This window comes from Thermobia domestica, chromosome 6, assembly GCF_964235325.1.
Source record: "Thermobia domestica chromosome 6, izTheDome1.hap1.1, whole genome shotgun sequence".
Classification (NCBI taxonomy): domain Eukaryota; kingdom Metazoa; phylum Arthropoda; class Insecta; order Zygentoma; family Lepismatidae; genus Thermobia; species Thermobia domestica.
Genome location: NC_137459.1, coordinates 70,443,233 through 70,462,219, shown reverse-complemented (window position 1 = coordinate 70,462,219; position 18,987 = coordinate 70,443,233). Strand labels below are relative to the sequence as shown.

General features: G+C 37.8%; 1 protein-coding gene across 4 annotated transcripts in view; it reads left to right on the top strand.

Moving 5' to 3' along the window:
* LOC145687684 (uncharacterized) overlaps positions 1 to 18,426 on the top strand; it is a 131,598-nt gene extending 113,172 nt beyond the window's left edge. For all 4 annotated transcript variants that reach the window (XM_081761142.1, XM_081761140.1, XM_081761141.1 and 1 more), the window contains one exon: positions 17,178 to 18,426. In XM_081761142.1, the coding sequence (XP_081617268.1) occupies positions 17,178 to 17,201 (24 nt within the window). In that variant the 3' untranslated portion in view covers positions 17,202 to 18,426. The remainder of the gene's footprint in view (positions 1 to 17,177) is intronic.
* The last annotated feature ends 561 nt before the right edge of the window (positions 18,427 to 18,987 follow it).

Here is an 18,987-nt window from a genome sequence, read left to right as displayed (position 1 = left end):
ATTGTTATTACTTCCATGTTATACTATAACAAGGAAGTATTCTCTTACGGTCAAAATGTCTAATGTTAATCCAGATACGCCCAGATTTGAATGAAGACCTACCAGGGCCGTATTAAGGAGGGCTTAGTGCGGTTATAGCCTCAGGCCTCCAGGTGGACAGGGGCCTCCACTCTGATCAAAATCTCAACTGGCTATCTGAAAAGAATAATGAAGATACGATCACCATCATAAAATAAAATATGACCAAAAATATTAAACACATTCCCTTTACTTTCCTCCTGTACTTTCACAGAAATGTATTAGCCCTAACAGCATAATTACATAGCAGACATATGCCTATCATGTTCCCTCAGGTACATGGGAATGTGTCCAGTATGTGCCTTATGTAACTCTGAGAGAGAAATCACATGGATGGCAAGTGATAGTCAGAGTCTATGTCCGCCCCTAGGCACATGCCTGATATGTACCTGTGGAACGTGCCCAGTATGTTCTAGGTTTGCTCCCCATGCCGTAAGCGTCAATGAATCACAAAATTACTCCCCCAAAATATGTTAAATCGCCTATATGCGTAATGTGTTTACATTAAGGTGAGTCTAAAAACACTTTAAATATGAAAAATGTACCCCAAGTTGGGCGTGAACCACCAACCTTTGGATTACTAGCCGCAAGCTCTTCCGACTTGGCCACGGAGGCGATGAAGAGAACATCGTTTGTAGAGGGATAAATCGTTGAGGTCTTTTGAATTTGGCGAACCAGAGTGTTCCTTTAACTGCGTACATTCGACGATAACCGTTTGGGGGCAGATAAAATCTACTCGCCATATAATTTTATAACAAAATGACGAGTGTCTATTTACTTTATTTCATAGTTCTTCTATATTCACTTTCAAATAATCGGCGACAGTTGCCATCTGATAAAGTTGATGCGTTTGTTGCTTCTAGTACACAATCGCTTAGAAAAAGAAGCAACAAATGCATCAAATATGGGAGATGAATTTAGAATACCTAAATGGCGCATGACTAGCACATCTTGTGCTGTTAGAGTATCTGAAACAGCATCTACCTAAAGAACGTATCTACAACATGACAGATATATGTTCCAAGTGACGACATAAAAACAAATGACTGTTAGAATGCGAAACTGAAAAATGAAATGAAATCTTTGAGTTTTACGTCCCACGATTATGCCGGTTAGGCTAAAGGAGACGGTGATGATGAGTAATGAATGAAATGGTGGAATGAAGAAAGTGGAGGAAACGGAAGAACCCCGAGAAAACCCACGCACACGATGTTTGTCCACCACAAAGTTTACTTGGTGGACGCTGGGATCGAACCCGGGACCCCAAGCACCAGAGGTGAACGCTCTACCACTGAGCCACCGCGGCCCCGTCGAGTGCGAAACTGAGTCAGGTATATAAATGCTATATTTATGGTACATAGTTGCAAATATCAATTAGGTGTAACAAGTACCTAAAACAATAGGTAGCTGAAGTACATACTAAGAACATGACTATCATATATGCCAAGTGTCGGGTACCTAAAGGTAACTGGGACACCTAAATGGTACATGCCTAGCACATCTCGTGCTGTTAGGGAGATTAAGTCAGCAGGGGCCACATATTTTTATAGCTCCGGGAATCCAGATGAGTTAATCCAGCCCTGAGACCTACCATTTCCGTATTGACGTCTGTGTGTCCATATGTATGTACATTCAGAGAATATTTCGTCGACGATAAATCACGTAAACGATTAAGTTTACATATACACGCGGGGCCCTGCACAACTTTCTATTAGGTTCATTATTCGTGAAGTGCCTGACATTTAACTTGCAATACCTTGCAAACGGTACAAGCTACGGTAAAACTCACTACACCAAAGAATTTCCGAGAAAATTTTAAATGAATTTAATGTATCACTTGTGCCTATTCCCATTTGAAAAACCGAAAGTTGAATCTAATATGGCGAATCCAAGATGTCGACTGGGGTGGGTAACATGTGTCAGAGAAGCAGTACATGAGCCAATTTGTTTTGAGTATGCTTACATTCATGTCCGGTTACATCTAAAGAAACTAAAAAACAATTTTGTGTACGAGCGTTAGTTTATGATTAAATTCCGGATATATGAAGGCCGATAAATATGCAAATTACCGGTATGGGCCGCTAAAATTAGTACAATACAGATTGAGGCGCGGGCAACTTTGCATTTGAATCATTTTTACACGAATCAAGAAGAGGCATTTCGCGAACGTACCTTGTTAGTAAAAAACATTTCGTACGTAGTAGTAACGCTAGTATATTATCTTTTTAATTCGTGCACAACACTATATTCTTTGGAATTCTATAGAAGATTAGAACGTGGATTTACTATAGCAAAATTTGCATATCAACAATACAGAACTGCCAGCAGGCTGAAGCTTATAAGTTTATCTTAGCTGTTTGATAAAATCTTTGCCTACAGAAATTCTAATATAATTACTAGCTTTCGTGTTATTAAGCTTAATATTAGAAATTATTTTCACAAGCTTTATTCCATATCAAACTGATCGTCTTTACTTTGTGTCAAAATTTGGTATATGCTATGATCAAGTAATAAACATGGAGTTTCACACCCGTGGCAGTTTTAGCGGGTAGGCCGTGTAAGCACGGGCCTACCCAAAAATTTTGAAAAATATATAAACGCTAAAAGATAGAATGAAGAGTAAATCTATTTTCCACTATTTATATTAATGATAGATAATTATTTAACAAATAGCATCAAGCACTACTGTAAAAGTAATTTCTTAGTGTCATTAATCAGTCGAAGGGAGCGGGCCTACCCAAAATTAAAATCCTAAAGCCATTTTTGTATAGCTTGTAAGCTACTTTGGTGGCTCTTACTAATTACCTAATCTCTCTACCTAAAAATTGAGAAAAATTGAGGAGCTTGTTTCTAAACACCATTCAAGTCATTATTAATGGTTATCGGTTTCTAGGATATTTTTAGGCCCCAAATCATATATATATATATATTCATCCTCACGGCATTGTCAAGGCTCTATATTTGTATTTTACATTTATTATTGCAACCGGGTGTCTCTGACTTCCGTATACGGTAGCCCGATCATCACCCTTGTTCTTCGCGCGCACAGTCATTCGAAGAACTGAAAACGTACTCTGTACACAAACAGTTTATGGTTGTGAACTCGGAAAGCCTGGTACTTCTGCTTGTCAAGGTCAAAAAGTGGGAGAAAAAAGGATGTGTAGAATGTAAAGAGGGTGCAACAGTGACTGATGCTTGTAAGGGAACATATTCATTTGTAGTTCGTGCACATTCCGCCTGTAGCGCTACTGTGGCACAACGTATATTGTAACTGTATAACTCTTGTACACCGCTAGTAGGTCTATTCGCGTTAGTGACGACCGAAACTATGTTGTCAGCTCTGACTGCGATAAGGCACTGCCGTGCTGCTTTTCCTTCTCTTTTTTCCCCTTTTCCATTTGTGAGACGCCAAACATGTTGTTTTTGCTTGTTGCACGCGCTGAACGGGTTTCGGCGAGCGAAGTATTTAAGAAGTTGACTACATATTCTTGTTTGCGATAGTTTTAAATTGGTTAACTGTTGAAAAATATACGAAAATAAAGCTGTACTTGTTAAGATATATTAGTCGAGGACGTACCTACTGACAGTGTTGATTACAGATTTTCTCGAGGAAGAATTTAATTACAGTAGAGGTGAAAAGGAGACGTCCATTTAGACAGCCCCCCCCCCCCTATCAGACTCAATCGGAAATGGTCTCAATCGTTTGTACACAAATGTGCAGGCGAAATTTTCGTTTGTACACAATTAGGGGCGCCGTCAGAACGAAAACAAAGTAGGGGCTGTCTAAATGGTAGCCGCCCACAATGTCCAATTCAAGCACAAATTGTCGCAATCATTTGTACATCGTTTCTACCGAAATGTGCAGGCGAAATTTTCGTTTGTACACAATTAGCGGCGCCGCCAGAACGAAAACAAATTGGGGGCTGTCCAAATGGTAGCCTCCCCCCCACCATGTCCAATTCAATGACAAATTGTCGCAATCGTTCCTACATCATTTCTAGAGAAATGTGAAGGCTAAATTTTCGTTTGTACACAATTAGGGGCGCCGCCAGAACGAAAACAAAGTCGGGGATGTCTAAGTGGTAGCCCGCCCACCATGTCAGGTTGAATCACAAATTGTCGCAATCGTGTGTACTTCGTTTGTACAGAAATGTGGAGGCGAAATTTTCGTTTGTACACAATTAGGAGCGCCACCAGAATGAAAACAAAGTGGGGTCTGTCTAAATGGTAGCCCCCCATTTCCAATTTAATCACAAATTGTCGCAATTCTTTCTACATCGTTTGTACAGAAATGCGCAAGCCAAATTTTCGTTTGTACACTATTAGCGGCGCCGTCAGAACAAACAAAGTGGGGGCTATCTAAATGGTAGCCGCCCACAATGTCCAATTCAAGCAAAAATTGTGGCAATCGTTTCTACATCGTTTGTACAAAAATGTGCAGGCGAAATTTTTGTTTGTACATAATTAGGAGCACCGTCAAAACTGAATCAAATTGGGGGCTGTCTAAGTGTTAGCCCCCCCCCCCAAATGTCCAATTCAATCACAAATTGTCGCAATCGTTTCCACATCGTTTCTACAGAAATGTGAAGGCTAAATTTTCGTTTGTACATAATTAAGGGCGCCGCCAGAACGAAAACAAAGTGGGGGCTGTCTAAGAGATAGCCCCCCCACCATGTCCAATTCAAGCACAAATCATCGCAATCGTTTGTACATCGTTTGTACAGAAATGTGCATGCAAAATTTTCGTTTGTACATAATTAGGGGCGCCGCCAGGGCTAAAACAAAGTGGGGGGCTTTCTAAATGATAGCCCCCCACCATGTCCAATTCAATCACAAATTGTCGCAATCGTTTCTACATCGTTTGTACAGAAATGTGCATGCAAAATTTTCGTTTGTACATAATTAGGGGCGCCGCCAGGGCTAAAACAAAGTGGGGGGGCTTTCTAAGTGATAGCCCAATCACCATGTTCAATTCAATCACAAATTGTCGCAATCGTTTGTACATCGTTTGTACAGAAATATGCAGGCGAAATTTTCGTTTGTAGACAATTAGGGGCGACCTCAGAACGAAAACAAAGTGGGGGGCTGTCTAAATGGTAGCCCCCCACCATGTGCAATTGAATCACAAATTGTCGCAATCGTTTCTACATCGTTTGTACAGAAATGTGCATGCAAAATTTTCGTTTGTACATAATTAGGGGCGCCGCCAGGGCTAAAACAAAGTGGGGGGCTTTCTAAGTGATAGCCCCCCCCATTTCCAATTCAATCACAAATTGTCACAATCGTTTCTATATCATTTGCACAGAAATGTGCAGGCTAAATTATTGTTTGTACATAATTAGGGGCGCCGCCAGGGCTAAAACAAAGTGGGGGGCTTTCTAAGTAATAGCCCCCCACCATGTCCAATTCAATCACAAATTGTCGCAATCGTTTCTACATCGTTTGTACAGAAATGTGCATGCAAAATTTTTGTTTGTACATAATTAGGGGCGCCGCCAGGGCTAAAACAAAGTGGGGGGCTTTCTAAGTGATAGCCCAATCACCATGTTCAATTCAATCACAAATTGTCGCAATCGTTTGTACATCGTTTGTACAGAAATATGCAGGCGAAATTTTCGTTTGTAGACAATTAGGGGCGACCTCAGAACGAAAACAAAGTGGGGGGCTGTCTAAATGGTAGCCCCCCACCATGTGCAATTGAATCACAAATTGTCGCAATCGTTTGAATATAGTTATAAAGAAATGTGCAGGCGAGATTTTCGTTTGTACACAATTAGGGGCGCCGCCAGAACGAAAATAAAGTGGGGGGCTGTCTAAATGTTAGCCCTCCCACCATGTTCAATTCAACCACAAACTGTCGCACTTGTTTGTACGCCTTTGTACATAAATGTGCAGCTGAAATTTTCGTTTGCACATAAATGTGGCCTCGCCAAAACGATAACAAACTATGGGCTCTCTATTTGATAGGCCTCTCACCATGTCGAATTCAACCACAAACTGTCGCACTTGTTTGTTACGGTTTTGTACAGAAATTTGCAGGCGAAATTTTCGTTTGTACACAATTGCGGGCGCGCCAAAACGGTAACAAAGTATAGGCTACCTAATTGGTAGCACCTCCCTACGTCCGATTCAAAAGAAAATTATCTCAATTGTTTACACATCGTTTGAGAAGTAATGCGCAGGCGAAATTTTTTTTTCTAAGCTATCAGATGCGTGGACAGAACGATAAAAAAGGGGAGTTGTCTAAGTGCTAGCCCCACCATGTTCGATTGAACCACAAATTGTCGCGATCGTTTATACATCGTTTGTGCAGAAATGTGCAGGTAAAATTTTCGTTTGTATTAAATAATATACGGATGTGAGTATTTTTAATATCTGCGATCAACATTAACCGGTTTGAATAACGGTTGATGAGTTTGAAAATGGTACCTATTGCACTAGTCGAAAAAAAATTCTTTTTCTCTGGCACACGGAAGAAAATGCCTGATTCTAATATAAATTTTCACGTAGAATTCGAATCTGCAATCAGTTTTTCTCCATCGCCCTCAGTTTTCCCGTGACAGAAGTGTTTTCGGAAAATTTCCCCTCAAATTTCTTTTCTTTTTCTTTTTTCTTTTTTTTAAACCATTTTCATACTTGTAGCTTGGGTACCTTAGGTATATAAACGCACAAATTATATTGTATGTTAGCCTGATTTATACTTAGTAAGCCCTCTAAGTTTCATAAGAATAGCATTATTCTATCTAGAGAAATAAACATATTTATATAAAAAATTTGCTATGTGTACTGTTCATTTTACAATATTCATTAGTGCAGATAAAATCACATATAACTTCCACGAAAATTACAATATAAGCACGGTTTATATCTTATTGGATTTGCAATAAAACATATTTTCAATTATGTATACACCGTGTCACCATTTTATATCTACTTAATAAATAATACAAAAGAAGTGAGTGGTATCTTCTTAATAAATGGACACTTACTTACCTCAACTAATATGTTTTAGTTGTCGACTTTCTTCTGTGTTTGGTTTCTGGAACATCTCTTTTAAGTGTCCAACAGTAATCAGCTAGCATTTTTGAACTTCACTGTCACTGGTACCTCTTCTCCATGGAGGAAATGTCCTGATGAAAATGTTCCCCATACTCATCACTAACAGCACCAAGCTTTTCAGGAAAGAAATGCAGGTGGGAGTCTAGAAAGTGAACTTTAAGGGACATGTTGCAACCCATTTCATTGAATGATTGCCGGAAAGAACTCACAATTTCACGGTAATTTGGGGCTTTCTTGTTTCCTAAAAAATTCTCTGTTAAACATTTAAATGGACACCAAGCTGCTTTCTCAACCAGAGTTAAGAGATCCTCAAATTTTTGGTCACGAATCAATCATCTTATTTGGAGGTCTACAAAAATCCCTAGCGTCACTAACTCGAGGAATTTTTTCCTTGATGTAACAAGATCCTGCATTACTTTTGTCCATTGCCCTAACAAATTTTATGAAGAGCCCCAATTTTATGTGAAGAGGAGGTAGAATTATCTAATCAGGGCTCACCAGTGAGGAATAAACAGCATTTTTCTGTCCAGGAGTTAATACATGGGTTGGCCATTCCTTCTTGATGTAATGTTCCGCTTTGTTCCTGCTGTCCCATTCGCAGAGGAAACAACAATATTTCGTATAACCAAGCTGCAAACCCATTAACAAAGAAATGACTTGTAAATCACAGCAAACGATCCACTTGTATTTCTCATACTGAATTTTTTCTAACACTATTTCGATGTTTTCATAGGTTTCCTTCATATTAGTTGCATAAGCCAAAGGCACTGAAGGAAATTTGTTGCTATTGTGCAAAAGGACAGCCTTAAAACTAGTTTTCGAAGAGTCAATAAGCAATCTCCACTCTGTACTAATATGTGCATGTCCAAGTGTATCCATCACAGCACAGACATTATTACAATACACTAAATCATTTTCTTGAGAATAATAATTTTGAAACTCTATATGAAGGTTTCGAAAAATACACACTTTAGTGTCACGATGGAGCAGATACCAGCCTTAAGTTTAGAATCAAGAAGTTCTGTCTGTGTCTTGGAGAGTTTTAAATCCCGTACGAGGTCATTTAGTTCACCCGGAGTTATCAGATGGGAATCCAATGTAGATGTGCTTCCTACATAAGTAGGATCATCATCTTCATTTGGAACTTCAATAGTTGCCTCAAGTACGTAATCCTCATTTACCGTAAGATGAGGAGGAGGTACTGGTACAGGTAATTCTGCACTGTGTGGAACTGGCCTAATTGCTGATGCAAATTAGGGTACTGTACTGTGTGGTTAGATTTACTGCTTATTTCTTTTATCTGTGTCATACAAAAGTAGCAGTCTGAAGAATGATCATCGGTACTGCGAAGTTCATGTTTCGTCCACCATTTGCCCACCCAGTCAGACGTTTCACGCAAGTACAACAAATGTAGTGCGGAACCCAGTTCTTATCCTGGTCTCCTACACAGCAACCAAAATATAACTGATAACACTTCCTCACAAGTGGAGTAAAACATCGACGTTGTGATTTAAATATCAGCTCCCCACATACATAACAGAAATTGTCCGGTTTATTTACACACTTCCTCGACTTCTTGTATCCTGTAAGGTATCACACACACACACACACACACACACACACACACACAGGAATCTACACTCCATCAAATTCCCACAAAATCCCTCTAGACATTCCCCCATACAAAAATGGTGACATGGTGTACACATCATTGAAAATGTTTTATTGGAAGTCCAATGAGGTATAAACCGTGGTATATTGTAATTTTCGTGGAAATTATATGTGTTGAAGACCGACCCGACCCCACCCGTGACCCAAATTGACTGACCCGACCCGAGCTGACCCGATTGGCCCGACCCAAAGTGACCCGAGTGAACCAACCCGAGGTGACCTAACCCGACAACCGACCCGAGTGACTTGACCTTACAATCTAACCAGTTTGAGAGAGCTAGAACCTTACAAAACTGCCACCAGAAAAAAAAATGCTGACCAATTCTTATGCATAAACCATTGTTTCGGCTTTTTTTATTTGTAGTATAATTATCCTCCTCCTCAGTGTTCTGCCATTAATGACAGGCCAGTTTCCGTGAACTAGGTAAGAAGCTTCCATTTTTGCGATTTCCCGCTAATATCTGCCTCGCAACCCAACATAAAGTACCACCCTCCTTATTACAATCTATCAATTCCAACCTTCTTACACACTCTCGCTCTCCTGGTATCACCCCCTTTACTACATCTCTCAGAATGCAACTTGTGATCCGTCCATTTTTCGCTTCCCCTTATCGTCTAATATTGCTCTCGTCTCTTGCATTTTTTCAGCATTTCCTAATTTGTTTTCCTCTCTACCCTGCTAACCTTCTTTATTTTACTCCACATCCAAATTTCCAAGGTTAAAATTTAGGCAATCAAGTTCGAAAGTCAAAACAAAATTTGACTGAGTTCTGAAGACAAGTTCTGAAGACTAAAAGAATAAAAGTTCTGAAGACAACATTATTTTCTAGTAAGGAATGTATATAGAACTTCTTTTAATATTTTTTGCTGTGTAACAAACAACAATTTCATCACGTTAACATTCCGATTTTTCTATTTAAAAACAGCGTTGCTGTCTGATAGAATCATAAGGAACTAATTGCACTGAAATATCATTCTGTAGGGAATTACCTTTTATTTTTTCTTGATTAATTTATCTAGAAGATATTTGCAACGTTATATAAAATTAGCAAGTATTTTATTGCGGAGAAAGTCAAATCACTACCCCAGCAATAATAATAATAATAATAATAATAATAATAATAATAATAATAATAATAATAATAATAATAATAATAATAATAATAATAATAATAATAATAAAAATAATAATAATCTGAAGGTGACCAAGAAAGTTCTGTCTCTTTGTGGAAGTCTGTGTTCAATTGGCCCTCACACCGTGAGTTGAATGCGAATCGATATAAGGTGAAGGTCAGTTGTTGGACGAGACGAGACGAGACAGAATTTTCATGAAGGGGTACGAGATGAGACAGAGCTCTTTCAATAGAAACATATGCACTTTTCCAGACGAGACTACCTTCACGACACATTTTCGAAACGAGAATGCCCCAAACCAGGTCTCGTGAGCAACACTAGTAAGTATATCCAACATACTACTTGGTTGTGGCTGTTCAGATACACCGTGAACGTGCGTAAGGACTGAGTGAACATGGAGCCTTCACAGAGCGTCATAAGGGCTTGTTTGCTGTACGAGTTCAAATTGCTGCTCCGCGGGGCGGAAGATATGACAGGCCTTTGGTGAGGGTGTCATGACTACGCGGAGAGTGTAGTGGTATGACGGTTTAAGGACGGTGACAAAACACTCGAAGACGCACCACGTGCCGGAAGACAAACAGATGTTCAAAATAAAGATCTTCAGGCAGCAATTGAGGCGAAGACAGACATGTGAGGAACTGGTACTACATTTCAGTGTAAGTGGAGAAACCATTCGGCACCACCACCATCAACTTGGGAAGCACTGCAAGTTGGGTTGATAGGTCCTACATGATTTGACTTGGAGCCAGAAAGCAACGCGAGCAGACACCTGTGTTTCTTTGGTGTCTCGTCTGAGGAAGGAGCAATTTCTGGACAGGGTGTTGACATGTGATGGGAAAAGGGTCCTGTACGAAGCTCCACGGCGCCGTCATTGTTGGTTAGCATCCCATGAACCGGTTCAAAAACAGCCCAAGCCAGCACTACGCCAGAATAAGGTTCTCCTGTGCATTTTGTGGACTGCTCGAGGCATCGTCCATCGGGAACTACTACCAGCTGGTCAGATCATCAATGCAACTGTGTACTGTCACTGTGCACTGTCTGGATCCAACAGTTCTGAATAGCAAAGGGGTCCTCTTGTTACAAGGCAACGCTAAGCCCCACGTGGCTAAAATGACCCAGTACATCATTCTACGCCTTGGATGGAAAACACTATTGGATCCGCCATACTCCACAGACATTGTACCGTCCGATTATCACCTGTTCCATTCCTTGAACAATCACCTTAGAGAACGCCAATTCAAATCGCTAGTAGAGGTTCAATATGCACTTGATACCTTCTTCACTTCACGTCCCACCAAGTTCGACTGCGATGGAATCCATGGCCTTCCAGAACGTTTTCAGAAGGTCGTCGAGGCTGATGGAGACGATTTTTGATATTCCAGGTACGTCTTAGGTTACATACCAATGTTCGAAGGTGTTGGTGAAAAGGCGGCGGAACTTTCTTGGGCACTCTTAAAGCTATAATAATAATAATAATAATAATAATAATAATAATAATAATAATAATAATAATAATAATAATAATAATAATAATAATAATAATAATAATAATAATAATGTGTCCTGCCCAAAGGCAGATGTTTGACCCGAAGGTCCATGGTATTGATTCCAGCTCGTACCAAGTAAGTTTTCTGGTGGACAAACACCATGTGCATGGGTTTTCTCGGTGTTCTCCCATTTCCTCCCACTTTCTGCATTCAACCACTTCAATTATTTCTCATCATCACTGTCTCTCTTAGCGTTGGTGCATAACGTGGGACGTTAACTAGATATTTCCTTTCAATTTCACTTAATGTGACATTTAACTTGACATAGAAACGCAGATAGGAAAAAAGTCAGTATTAATATTAATTACAATTACAATGCCAATTAGTTAATATAGGGTAAAATTAAAATTTTATTACTATTTCACCTTCAATTAGTCACATTTATCATTCATTCACCAACTTCGAATTGAATTCTACAACAAAGCTCTTTATAGTATTCCGTATAGAAAATAAGTGAAGAATGTGACGACCCGACCCGACAACCCGACCCGTAACCCGACCCGTTTGAGAGCACTATCAGAGGGGTACAATTTACAGTACAATTTATTTTGTATGGTTTAGCATACTTTAAGTCTACCATACTTTTTGAAAACAGAAAAAACGGGACATCTTACAAATTAGTAGTAAATATTGCATTTTGTATAAATTTTATCTTTCGAATTTTACTACAGTATCGCACTAGTTATACAACTTAAAATTATGTATTAATATAGTCCTTACTTAATCAACAGTGCTAAAAATTATTATAGAAGCCAGAAGCTGTTATACAATATAAACGCAATCAGTGAACATACAATATTTAGGCAAAAATTATATTTTCAATATTATTACGCATACCACCTTTACATGCTCTACATGTCTATAAAGAAAAATATCCAGATTTATGAAGTTGTTTCAAAATTTCAATAGGCTGATTTATTTTTGTTAAACTAAAATGCGAACTAAAAGAAAGCAATTTGCATAATTGTTTTTCTGAAGCAGAAAAAATGTGTTTTCGGGGCTGGTCTGCAACGTCACAAGAATTTGTTGCCACCTCGGGGTATACATTCTTACTTTTAGTGATAAGAGTGCTACTTAGGAGGATTTAAACATAGCATGTTATATCCGGGGAAGCAGGGATTGGAATAATAATAAAGATTAGAATGAAATTGTTCCTATAGTATTGTCGGAATTGAAAGCAAAAGGAATAAGTCGATTTTATTATCTTTTCAGAAGTTTTGATATGTAATTAATAATAATAATAAAGAAAAAAACAGGACAAGAAGGAAAATTTCTGCACACCGGGACAAATTTTAAGAAATCGGGGCGTATGGTAGCCTTACATATTTATTTGCATGCGGAGTGTCAGTACGGAGCCACTATGTAGCAGAGTTGAAACAAAACCTCGTAAATAGGTTGCCAACTCAGGAAAACAAAATTACCGGCACATCCTCAAAATTCTCTGTACAAATGAGAAACTGAAGACTGTATTGATCGTTATTGTATTTACCAGCAATTGCCACTTGTTTAAAATTATCGAAACAGATGAATAATACTGGATATCAATCTTTATGTAACAATAGCTGATTCATAAAATGAAATTTACTCTATAAACTTCACTTCAAACAAAGGAAATTGCTTTAAAAAGTCATTTTCTACTCTCAATAAATGAATAAAATTCTTTTACAATAAAATATAAGTGTTATCAAATTTGTTATGTTAAATAAATAAAAAAAAACTGCCATACATTAAAAAAATATCGATAATGTATAATACAACGGAAATTTGTGTTTGTAAAGGCACTGTTGAAAAATTTCGATGTTCAATGTTATATTCTGGATTGCAGATTCCAAAATACCGGTCAGTAGGGGTCTAATAAGAAGTTTGTACCGGTCACCGGCCTTAATCAAAATCACAGCAAATACCGGCCAGTTAGCAACTCTACTCGTAAATTAGAATGCTGAATGCACCAAAATACTTCACCATGCATTCTATAGTTTCTGCAAAATGAGTTTAATGAAGATGATCAAATAAAACCAAATACTGTTAAAATTTTCCCTTTAACAGTCTACTTTGTGAATTTGTTATATCTTCCACTTATCAATTTCCTGTACGAGATGAGAATAACGGTTTCTGCGCAAGATGGAAGAAAAAAATATTTTTTTCTCATAAGGATTCAGTTCACGTAAGAAATAATGAATAAGTTTAATAATAAGAGCCGAGGAGTGAAAAACTAACTCAGCAATAATGATTGTAAGTATAAATATAAATATAAAAAAACAAAAAAAACATTTAATTCCATCATCGTTAGGATAAGATCAATATAGTGAATCACACGATAGTGTGAACATACCAAACCACACAATAGTGTGAACAAAGTCCTGTTAGAAAAATACTCCATAAATGTGACACATTTTTTTAATGCTTCTACCATTTATACAGTCCCCCACATTGTTTTCGTTCTGGCGGCGCCCCTAATAGAGTAAAAACGAAAATTTCGCCTGCACATTTCTGTGGAAATGATGTACAAGCGATTGATATAATTTGTGATTGAATTGGATATGGTGGGGGCTACCATTTAGACAGCCCCACTTTGTTTTCGTTCTGGCGGCGCCATTATTTGTGTACAAACGAAAATTACGCATGTATATTTTTGTACAAACGATGTACAAACGATTACGAAAATTTGTGATTGAATTGGACATGATGGAGGGGCTACCATTTAGACAGACCACACATTAATTTCTTTCTGCCGTCGCCTCTAATTGTGTACAAAAGAAAATTTCGCCTGCACATTTCTGTACAAACTACGTACAAACGATTGCGACAATTTGTGATTGAATTGGACATGGTCGGGGGCTACCACTTAGACAGCCCCCACTTTGTTTGTTCTGGCGGCGCCTTTAATTGTGTACAAACAAACATTTCGCCTGCACATTTCTATACAAACGAAGTACAAACGATTGCGACAATTTGTGATTCAATTGGACATGTTGGTGGGAAGCTGCCACTTAGAGAGCTCCCAGTTTGTTTTCGTTCTGACGGCGCCCCTAATTGTGTACAAACGAAACTTTTGCCTGAACATTTCTGTAAAAACGACGTACAAACGATTGCGACAATTTGTGATTGAATTGGACATGGTCGGGGGCTACCACTTAGACAGCCCCACTTAGTTTTCGTTCTGGCGGCGCCCCTAATTGTGTACAAACAAACATTTCGCCTGCTCGTTTCTGTACAAACGAAGTACAAACGATTCCGACAATTTGTGATTCAATTGGACATGGTGGCGAGGAATTCCTTAGAAAGCACCCTACTTTGTTTTCGTTCTGGCGGCGTCCCTAATTGTGTACAAACAAACATTTCGCCTGCACATTTATGTACAAACGACGTACAGACGAATGCGACTATTTGTGATTGAATTGGACATGGTCGGGGCTACCACTTAGACAGCCACCACTTTGTTTTCGTTCTGGCGGCGCCCCTAATTGTGTACAAACAAACATTTTGCCTGCCCGTTTCTGTACAAGCGAAGTACAAACGATTGCGATAATTTGTGATTGAATTGGACATGGTTGGGGGGCTACCACTTAGACAGCCCCCTTTTTTCTGTTCTGGCGGCGCCCCTAATTGTGTACAAACGAAAATTTTGCCTGCACATTTCTGTACACACGAAGTAGAAACGATTGCGATAATTTGTGCTTGAATAGAACATGTTGGTGGAGGGCTACCAGCTAGACAGCCCCCAATTTGTTTTCGTTCTGGCGTCGCCCCTAATAGTGTACAAACGAAAATTTGGCCTGCACATTTCTGTACAAACAATGTACAAACGATTGCGATACTTTGTGATTCAATTGGACATCGTGGGGGGAGCTACCACTCAGACAGCTCCCCACTTTGTTTTCGTTCTGGCGGCGCCCCTAAGTTTGTTCAAACAAACATTTCGCCTGCACATTTCTGTACAAACGATGCACAAACGAATGCGACAACTTGTGATTGAATTGGACATGGTGGGGGGCTACCACTTAGACAGCCCCCATTTTTTCTGTTCTAGCGGCGCCCTTAATTATGTACAAACGAAAATTTCGCGTGCACATTTCTGTACAAACGAAGTACAAACGATTGCGACAATTTGTGATTGAATAGGACATGGTCGGGGGCTACCACTTAGACAGCCCCCAATTTGTTTTCGTTCTGTCGGCGCCCCTAATTGCGTGCGAACATACATTTCGCCTGCACATTTCTGTACAAACGAAGTACAAACAATTGCGACAATTTGTGATTCAATTGGACATGGGCGGGCTACCACTTAGACAGCCCCCATTTTTTCTGTTCTGGCGGCGCCCCTAATTGTGTACAAACGAAAATTTCGCCTGCACATTTCTGAACAAACGAAGTACAAACGATTGCGATAATTAGTGATTGAATAGAACATGTTGGTGGAGGGGCTACCAGTTAAACAGCCCCAATTTGTTTTCGTTCTGGCTGCGCCCCTAATAGTGTACAAACGAAAATTTGGCCTGCACATTTCTGTACAAACAATGTACAAACGATTGCGGCAATTTGTGATTCAATTGGACATGGTAGGGGCTACCATTTAGGGGAACTCCCTCGAGAGGAATCACTCTACTTATTTATTGCAAAAAGCCGAATTTAAAAATTCGCATTCGTCCAAAGTTATCGTGTGAAGTAACAGCCGTTTGTATGTACGTACTAATATTGATAAGTTCCACTACGCGATCCCCGCGCCACACCCGCACACACTAGCATTTGTACACACGAAAGTATACCTGGTAGTATCCACACGCTTACGCCGGAAACTAGAAACAAACAAACACACACACACACACACACACACACACACACACAGAGAGAGAGAGAGAGAGAGAGAGAGAGAGAGAGAGAGAATATCTTGTTGTACCTTTATACTGAATGCACCATTACTCACAAAATCAGTTAAAAAAGAAAAAGGAAAAAAAGTTGTAAATGAAACTTTCAAAGATTGGTACCACTGCTGCGTGTCACACATGAGATTGTTCCATAATGATTGATTCGTAATATGATGTATATGGGTTTCTTAATGGTAGTATAACAAAATGCCTTCAAATTGACCACTAAATAAAAAGTGAAATTTATTAGTCAAATTTTGTAAAATCGAAGTCGGTGGGCATTATGGGAACAGTCTACAATAACAATATATGCAAATAAATATTAATATACTTCACGTTTTCCAGTGGGTGCAAGAAAGCTTCGAATAGTATTTGTTGCCATAAGCATTAGGTGATGTAAATATATATATATATATATATATATATATATATATATATATATATATATATATATATATATATATATTCGCTATGGCATGCTCTGTCAGTGAAGAACTAACTTCAAGACCAATTAAATTTCTTGTTACATGAGTAACTGTTTCCTCAATAACCAGTTCGTGCAAACTTTAAACAAATAGATTTGATATTTGACAAACGAATACATAATGTAAGTTGAAAAATATTCAAAAGCTGACAAAATGTGCAACTTTACACATTATTTCGTCATTGTACTCCGATCACTTAAAAAATAGTGCAAAATTCATAATGAAAATATTCTGTTGAAATCGTCTTTAACTTTTACAAAACTGTTATTTTAATTTTCTAAGCGTTCTAATATATATTTTATAAAACTGACTGTAATACTATTTTTTTTATATTGCAGTTTCCCAAAGAAGAGGGAAAGTAATTCAAAATGGAAGCGGTTGTGGGAATATTCCCACGCTTACTATATAATTTTAATCTCCAGATCTAAGATTAAAATTTGAGGCTATTTTATAAACAATGCCTATCAATGATTTACGATGTGTGCGTTTTGCTTTTGCTTTCTCTTATGTTTTCTTTCTTTTATTTCTGCTTTTTTACTTTATTGTGTGTTATATTTGTAAATGTCAATCAACTATGGCCACAATGTGGATTGACGAATAGGGGATAACTACCCACCGAGACTTCTCATGTGAATTTAAGTAAATAAAAAATATAAACAACAAAGTGGAAGATAATATTTTTCTTTGTATTTTTTGTGTATTTTAAGCCTTACAAGACCAAACATTATGGGAAAAGATTTTAAATATTCTGTAAAGAAACAATAATTGCCAAAATATATATGTCACCAAGTAACAAAAAAAATCTATATACTAATACTTAAAAACTACTAATATTTTACTAAACTAGAAGATTATGTAATCTAAATTCAAAATTGAACTTTCAAAAGAATTAAACTTCACTTTTCAACGCTAATTTTGTTAGAATCTATCTTAAATTATGTTATCTAAATTGTAATATTATTACTTGTCTTTTTTCCACAAGTAATGATATAATCGTTAAATTGGACTTTCATTTTTATGTATACCCTGTTACTTTTTAATACAGAAGATGTTCGAACTGTTAAGTTAGTAATTGTTCACAAGTAGCCAAAAAATGCAAAGAAAATCACTACAGTTTTAAAAGACGATTTGTTGTAAGAATTTTTCCATGTAGAAGCTCGCATTCGTCACAGATATTTGATCGACGCTCCACTCTAGTACTGAAGTAATATACAATTAATTTGCACGGCTTATACCACTGACAAGTTAGTGGTCCTAAATGCCGGGTTCCATCCATTACTTTCCACTAGTAATATGTAGTGCGAATTCTATTCCAGAGAATGCTCACATTGTTAGAAAATTGCCATATGCGAAATATTTGTTTATGTAAAATGCTTTATGTATTTTAAAATATGATCTTTATGTTTCATGTTTTTCTTTACTTTCATTGTTTCTAAAAAATGTATTAGAAAAGTTTGTTTGGAAAACGTTGTATATGAAGTTGTAGCAAAACAGGATCTGAGTTCATACCTATTGAACATTTTGTAACTTTCTATAGGAAAGTGTGATTTCTTAATACAAATAAAATGTAACTGCTTTAATATAACATTCAAGGAATGATTTATTTATTAGAAGTATAACTTACAGGCAAGTCGAATTATAATTTCCTTATATGATGCTGACGCTCATTAGAATAGGCTATTTTCTTCATAGCATTATTGCAATTGCCTTTCTCATCAACATACTAAGAGTTCTTACTGATTAGACATGTGCTAGGTTACCATCTTGTAAAAATAACAGACGAAGAGGTACCTTCAATCTGTACTGGGCTGATTTCTCAAAATATGGTTAAGTTTACGAAGGAAATGAACTAGATCAATTTGAAAGACCCGAAATTTTCATATCAAATTGAGCTTTCAGATTTTTTTAAAGACTTAGCATTCTCCAGAAATGTTTGTCACTTGTCGAAAAATTATAAGTCTATTAAAAATATCTGAGAGTTGTCAATTTCATCGGAATACTGAAATACTTTTAGAATTAGCGGTCAAAATTTCTATCCAAACTATATTTTTATTGTGAAAGGTGAATTTTAGGATATTTCTCGTTTCTTGATGATCTGGGCAATGTACCCTCCCCTGCTATATCTACTACTAAAGTTAACTATAGTTT